This window comes from Syngnathoides biaculeatus, chromosome 18, assembly GCF_019802595.1.
Source record: "Syngnathoides biaculeatus isolate LvHL_M chromosome 18, ASM1980259v1, whole genome shotgun sequence".
Taxonomy (NCBI): domain Eukaryota; kingdom Metazoa; phylum Chordata; class Actinopteri; order Syngnathiformes; family Syngnathidae; genus Syngnathoides; species Syngnathoides biaculeatus.
The window spans coordinates 6,002,086-6,009,764 of NC_084657.1; the positions used below are offsets into that span (position 1 = coordinate 6,002,086).

General features: G+C 45.1%; 1 protein-coding gene across 2 annotated transcripts in view; it reads right to left on the bottom strand.

Moving 5' to 3' along the window:
• LOC133491846 (voltage-gated potassium channel subunit beta-3) overlaps positions 1-7,298 on the bottom strand; it is a 29,089-nt gene extending 21,791 nt beyond the window's left edge. The window contains exon 1 of one of the 2 annotated variants that reach the window (XM_061803498.1): positions 6,997-7,298. In XM_061803498.1, the coding sequence (XP_061659482.1) occupies positions 6,997-7,298 (302 nt within the window). Of the gene's footprint in view, positions 1-1,901; positions 2,700-6,996 lie in introns of those variants that run through there. The other variant, XM_061803497.1, reaches the window with a different exon arrangement.
• Between the last annotated feature and the right edge of the window lie 381 nt (positions 7,299-7,679).

Consider the following 7,679-nt stretch of genomic DNA (forward strand, 5'->3'; position numbering starts at 1 on the left):
CAATTGAAGACAAAGCGCAGACCTCCGCTAAGGGTGAAATATCAACATTTTTTTTGGGTCCATCTATATGTCACTAAACCACTTTGTCCAAAAACCACCCGGGTTGCTCAATGAAAGGGTTACATTTTTTGAAACGGTGTGAGTTTGGTACTGTACGTTGTAGAAATGTTTATAAATAAAAATGAAACAAAATGTTTTTAGTTCCGCTTGCTGCAAACAAAGCTCATGGAGCCAAGCCTAAATTAATATTGTACTCCCAGACTGCAGGCAATCAATTTTCTTCCCGTTAAGCCTTGTAGGTGCAAATTCAGCCAAAGATGATCATGCGGTGTGATGTGCGTTCAAATTTTTTCTTACTCTCCCTCAGCTGCTCGGAAAATTGTCGGGCCGACGATCCAAAAGGTTAAACATGCTCAATATTTACTCATGGTTTTTTCTGTTTGTGGTCAAACACCCAGGACGGCTGAGCCTCAGACGTCACGTGCGATGGCAAAATGGCAGCTAATCCTTGCGTTGTTACCAGATTTCACCAATTGAATAACAGCTCATTGAGTTGGCTGTTTGAATAACTTGTAAAATCATAGACATGAGAACGATAAACGTTGGTGATGGACTTCAAGCAGATGATGATGAAGCACAAGAGGTTTAGCTTGTCCCACACGCTAACAGTGTAGCCAGATTACTGAAGATGTTGTTCACACTCTCAGTGTCACATTGAAACTAAAATGATCACACCACAGCAAACAGAATAGCACCACTAGCAAATAATAAAACAAATAAAAGAATGACTGATGAAATCATTGACACAAAACTTGCACTTTAGATGCTATTTATATCCTCCCAGCATGCCTTGCAGCCTAAGGACCTCCTTAGTGCTTCCTGTCTATTTAGAAGAGAATTTAAAGTCGCTTCGTGGATGTGAAAATATGGTATAATATGAAAAAAAAAATTTGAGAGCAAAATCTGCGAATTTGCGGGGCCGGGAACGGTCAACCGCAGATGGGCATGGGCACATTCTACTGTATCCTCAGCTTGGGTGCATAATGGGAACATTTCTGCACGTTTAGTAGCGAATGAGGACTATTGTCTTGATTATCAGAGACTCAAGCTGAAATGAAATTGGTCTTTTCTTCTCAGAGGATAAAGAATATATATTTGTGGTGTCTGTTTCGCTTCCTGAGCTCAAATCTGCTCCTGAAAGTGTTCTAAAACCATAGCTATGATGCTAATTGTTAGCATCTTGTTGCTGTTGTCCATTGTATGTTAGCATTAAGCTTCTGTAGAAGGCCCTTTTATTATAGGCACTTGTTTGATTGTTCTAAATGTACAACATGCAATTTTCTTTGTTTCATGTTTCAATAGTTGGTCTGTTTATTGTGAAGTGTCCCTGTGCGTGCGTGCGTGGATTTTCTCCGGGCACTCTGGTTTCCTCCCACGTCCCAAAAACATACAACATTAATTGGACACTCTAAATTGCCCCTAGGTGTGATTGTGAGTGGGGCTGTTTGTCTCGATGTGCCCTGCAATTGCCTGGCAAAAAGTTCAAGGTGTACCCCCCCTCCTGCCTGATGACAGCTGGGATAGGCTCCAGCACTCCCAGCGACCCTTGTGATGATAAGCGGCTAAGAAAATAATGGATGGATATTGTGAAATGAGTTTAGTTCACGGTCACCATGGAGATCATCGTCACAAGTCAACTCAGAAAATCGTCTGAATGATTGCCAGCTCGCGTCTTGAACAACTCTTAAGTCAAGTCACTCATATCTCAAGGCACCACAGTATGGTGAATGTAACATGTTGATATGGCTCAACTTGTTTGTCATGTAGAGGTCAAAAGGACATGCTGGTCCAACTGAAAGTGTGTTTCAGTCCCACGTGTCCTCCACCTGTGGCACACTCACCTGTACTTCATACTAGTGTGGCGCCCGATGGCCTCCTTCATGTGCGCGTGGCCCTGAGGGGTCTGGCGCGGTCCGGGGCCCTCCCTGGCCTTGACCGACCCTTGCGACGTGTAGTTGCCATTGCGCTCTTGTCCGCTCCCTCCTCCGCCGCCTCCTCCGCCCGCTCCTCCACCACTACCACCTCCGCTGCCACCACCCCCTCCTCCACCGCCACCTCCTCCTACTCCTCCGCTGCTGCCTCCCGGGGGCGGAGCGGTGCGGAGGCCACAAAGTCGGTCCTCGCTGCGACTTTTGAGGTTGTGCTCGGTGCAGGCGAAGGACACTTGCATCCTGACCCTGGTTTCCGCGGGGCTTGACTTTGGGAGTCGAACCTTTGACTTCACAAATGTCTAAACAAATCAGTACCGCTGCTCGTATCACTCCTGTGGGCCCAGGTTAAAGATTTTGTCCGAGTGTTCCAGGGGCAGGGGGTGCAGGCAAGTGTCCTGCCTCTAACATGACACATGCAGAGCTGCCGTCTGCTCCGTCTCCTGCCTGCTGAGGCAAACCTGGCAGAAGGTTCTCTGAGTTTTCACGCTCTCAAGATACATCGGGGCTGCAGTCCACTTTAGGAAAAAACAAAAAGAAACACTGGGATGGTTCCCGGAGCTCTGTCTCCTCTTCAGCTGAGGTGAGTTGTTCCCACCTTGAGCCGGAGAGCTTGCCCGCGTGCTGCAGCAATGACACACACATCCTCACACTTGGCCTCTAAATTCAGCATTTCCCTTGGATTCTTCTTTTCGTCGCAAGGTGGGAAAACACAGGCTTACGTAAAAATAAAAAAATAAAAAATCAGTGCATCATCATCATCATCATCGTGCGCACTGTCTGTTCGAAGCCAGGGAAAACAGAGGAGGCGACAGACGAAAGCGGCATCAAATTGAGCAAAATGTTCAGATTACCTTCTTCAGTGCGCCGAGCGGCAAACATGCCGGCAGCAGCTGCGCAAGCCGTGCGCGGCTCTCCCGCGTCTTCCTTTGGCACAGAATGGCACCGAGCAAAACGCGCTGAGCATCGTGGAGCCGCAAATCAGCTGCAAAAGCCCCCAGTGAGCATCAGCCCTCCATCATTCTTTTGAAATTGATTTTTTTTTTTTTTTGGGGTGGGCGGGGGTCCCTCTTGCTTTTTCCAGAAGCTCCCCAAAAATATTCATGACACACCGCGCAACCTTTCCCCCGCGACCCCCCCCTCTCTCTCCCGTCTCTCACTTTCCCCTCTCTCTCCCGTTCCCTCTCGCACTCTCATTCATCACACGGATGAACAAATTTCCTCACATCATGTGTGTGCTGCTTATGCAATGTTGCCTCGTGGGTGAATTGGAAATAAATTACAGCCATCCGTCGCATAATGATTTGTGCCAATGCATTTCCCCATCACACGTTAAGCTGTTTAGACGTGCAGGCATTTCTGCAGCTCCGTATCTCCTCCACCACACCCATTTATCTGAATGAGCAGCCATTACAATTCTCCTGCAACATCTGCACCATCATCTCTTGGTCTGAGTCCATATGCCACATCATCACAACGCACATCACGTTAAAATGACTAGTCATGTTGACGGTATAGGCTACACGAATGTGTTCACAATTTGCAGACAACAACAATAACAACAACAGAAACATCCCAGCCCACAAATAAAATTGCCCACATTCATCATTTTCTGCTGGTTTGGTTATGTCAAATGGCAGCCTGCATTGCAGCCTTCCGCAGTCCTAGAGCAGATTGCATAGCAGCAAAGTGGAACTTGTGTTGAGCTGGTAACTTTCCACGAGAATGAAAACCACTTTGTTGTATTTTCTTTAAAAAAAAAAAAAAAAAAAAAAAAGGAGTGGCAAAAAATATAATAGGTGAAACCACTGAAATTGCCGCCAGACAACTCAAGAGTGCGATATGTTGATGGATCTGTTTACCATGTGTACCACCATGACATGTTTCTCATCAAATGTCAACTTCTACACTCATATACACATTTGTTTTTCAAAAATGGGCCTAATGAAGTGATTCTGCTATACATTATCTATCATACGCATGCGTCATGTGTTCTGCATTCAAAACGAGTAACATTTAGCTATACCGTTTTGAATAAATTTCCCCGACATCTGCCAACAGCTGCCTTTGACTTGGGTTGGAATAAAAAAATGCTGAGAATCCCTTCCACATTCCACATGAAATCGAACACTGAATTCATTCATCGCCAGTGAAACGCGATGTCCAAAACTGAACACAAGCACATCGCAACTACTAAATGATGGAAATACATTTAATTTATGCTGTCGTTCTGGAATATTTTGAGTACAGTTCACGGTTAAGAGCAAAAGTTGTACAGTTGTGGAGGATGTAGGGATGGGCTGCGATAATGCTGCCACCTAGCGAGGGTGTTGTCATGAAAAAGATCCTGTACTGCAGATAGCGAACGTACTGTACAGTATTTGCATTTTTTGTATCCTTAGATCATTACATTTTATGCAGATTGGATGGAATACATCAGACATGTCAGGAGCATTTTGAACACTGTAATTCATCAAACCTGAACATTGCTATCTGTTGGATATAAGGTACGGTGGTGGAACTACTTTGAGCAGGACTACCCGGTAAACAATGTTGTCGTCGACGAGAAAATCCTACTTTAACATAAAATAACCCCAAAAAATCTCCTTTAAGTACAAATGCTAGGTAGAATGTGACCACAGGGCAGTGGTTGTCAAAATCTTTACATCAAGTACCAACTCAAAAACTACTTGGGCCTAATACTACCATAATGACCAACATAAAAAATACAGTAGCATAGCAGGCCCACGTGTTCACCCAAAACAACACAGACATTTTATTTGTAATTAATATTTTTGTTAGGCATCGTAACACTTTAACAAAAATCATTCATCATTTAATTCAGTGTCCTGGGAAACTATAGTTTATGAAATATGAGTAAGGGAAATATGTTGTGTCATTGTGTTTTGGTGTCGCGTTACACCAAATGTGTGACAACATTGCCATTTGCAGGGCTTATCTTTCTAATATAAAAAAAAAGCAAAAGATAATACCTTATAAGGTGTATGGCAATCTAAAGCATGATTAACTGAGATTATTTCAGTACAAAATGACTATGGTGAATGTGTTAATCTCAACACACCCCCTCTTTCCAACATTGTGTCAGAATTATTTTGTGTTAAAACAAAATAAAAACTGATAGGCAACAGCGTTTCATCCCAGAATAGCTTCATGGAGCACTTGAGATGTGAGATGTAAGCGAACCAGTGAGACAAACAACTGCCTGCTGTCAAAACATGCGTCACTGACCCCCAGTATGACTAAACCCAAATACCAAGCTCCGTCCCCATCGCCACCCCTGCTGACGTTGACCTTGTCAAGCTTGTCACTGGGGGGGGGGTGACGTGAGACCATCTCTGGGGTGGGGGTGGGGGTGCAGGCTCCAACACAAGCCATCCTCAAAAAGCATCAACACACTTTCATCCAGCTTTGAAATATGGCATCATCAAACACATGATGAGTCTTTCTAGATCAAAGCTGGATGGTGTCTGATGTCATCAACCTTCCATTACAATCCCCCCCCACCCCCCGTCACCACTTAAACATGCATCACACATGCAAGAGTCATATTAACACGAGTAATAACTGTTGCTGTTAAATCGATTGCCATCCTTATATGAATTTTTTTTCAAGACTTTGAGTGCTCTTTAAGATTCTCAGAATTTGAATCCATCCATCCATCCATCAATAGTATTTGATTTGATTCACATGCACTAAGTATAAATAAGTACTGCAGTGCATCATAATATGAAACATTTTTTTTTTTTTTTTGCTCACGTTGTAGCTAGCAAATGGAGACAAAATTAAAAAAAAAACAGTTCTACATCAATGTGCAAACTACTACGAGTGATAAACATTGTTTGCTGAATAGCAGGCCATTAATTTTCATTCATCCATCCATTTTCTGAGCTGCTTATCCTCATGAGGGTCGCAGGAGTGTGGGAGGAAATCAATACAGTACAGCCAATCGCAGGGCACATGGAAACAGACAACAGCCGCACTCACAATCACACCTCGGGGCAATTAGAGTATCCACTTAATGTTGGAAACCGGAGAAAAGACACACAGGCTATGGGAGAACATGCAAAGTCCACCCAGGCGAGGTTGGGAATTGAACCCGGGTCCTCAGAACTATGAGGCCAATGCTCTAACCAGTTGCACGACTGTGCCACCCTGTTATTATTATTATTATTATTTTTTTTATCAATGTGCTCGCTAAAGTTGTGTTTTATATTCCTGTCGATTCAGATACTTTCTCATCCAGATCGTGGTAATCTGCAAAGGTTAAATTGAACTACAGTCTTCTCATTTGTTTAGCTTTTTTATCTTCTTTTCTGAAAACAGCTCAGACAATCTTGCCACTCGCCTAACGAGTCTGTTAAAAAAATACCTCGATAAAGGTGTCAATCAAAATGGAGCACTATGAAGTATTTTTAATACTGCTCTTGCAATTCGGCTCACTAGACTGTGGAGGGGTGGCACAGTGGATCAGCTGTAAAGTGTTGGCCTCACAGTCCCGAGGTCGCGGGTTCAATCCCGGGCCTCCCTGTGTGGAGTTTGCATGTTCTCCCCGTGCCTGGGAAGGGTTTTTTTCCGGGCACTCCGGTTTCCTCCCACATTCCAAAAACATGCAACATTAATTGGAGGTGTGACTGTGAGTGCGACCGTTTGTCTCCATGTGCCCTGCGATTGGCTGGCAACCAGTTCAGGGTGCACCCCGCCTCCTGGCCGTTGAGAGCTGGGATAGGCTCCAGCACTCCCCGCGGCCCTTGTGAGGATAAGCGGCTAAGAAAACAGATGGATGGATGGACTGCGGACGTATATCTAATATTGTGGCTAGTGAGTGCTTCTTAAGTAGGCATCACCTCTCCTTGTTTACATATGTACGTTATGTGGAGAACTGAGTAGAGAGCCTTTATTTAAATTTTCCTTTTTTCTATGTGTACAAGCAGCAGTATGTAACGAGCGTCGGCCAGTTACATGTTCTAAAGGCTCGCGTTCTTCTCACCTGTACGACATAGCCGAGCCCTGCGCCTCGCAGTCAGCCAGCGAGAGGCCACATTCTCTGAGGTAGAGCTCCAGTCGCCGACGCTCCACCAACCTGCGCGCCGCCTCCAGGATCTGAGACGCCAGGGCCTCGGACTCGGTCTTCTGGTCCGGGCTGGTTTTGCTGCTACGGGCTGTGCCGGCCTTGGCCACAATGCTCCCCGATGAGGAAGACGCTTTGGGCTTCTTACTGATGCCATAGAGGTCCTCCACGGAGTACTTCCCTCCTTTGCCTCCTCCGGTGCCACCGCGGCTCGCAAACATCGTGATCCTGAATCGAAAGGCTGGAACAAATCAGTCTTGAGCTCAATTGTATCAGCTACTTTAGGCAAAAGCAGCTTGTGAGTTTGAAACAAGGCGGTGCTATCTTGATGAAGATTTGTGGAGATTGGAGGATGTCGGGCATCAAATTGTCTGTAAAGAAGCACTTCCAGGCCCTGCAAAACATCAAAAAGTAGCGGGCTGCATCTTTGCTGCGTCTATGACTAAAATAAAACAGAGAACACACCTGTCAGCAGCAAACAATGACTCCATCTGATGTGAGGTGCCTCTTGGAATAAAAATGGATCGGAATAAAAGCAATCCGCATCTTTCTCTCTTGATCTCCCGAAGGAGGGACACTGGGGGATTTGTGCTCAAACCCCA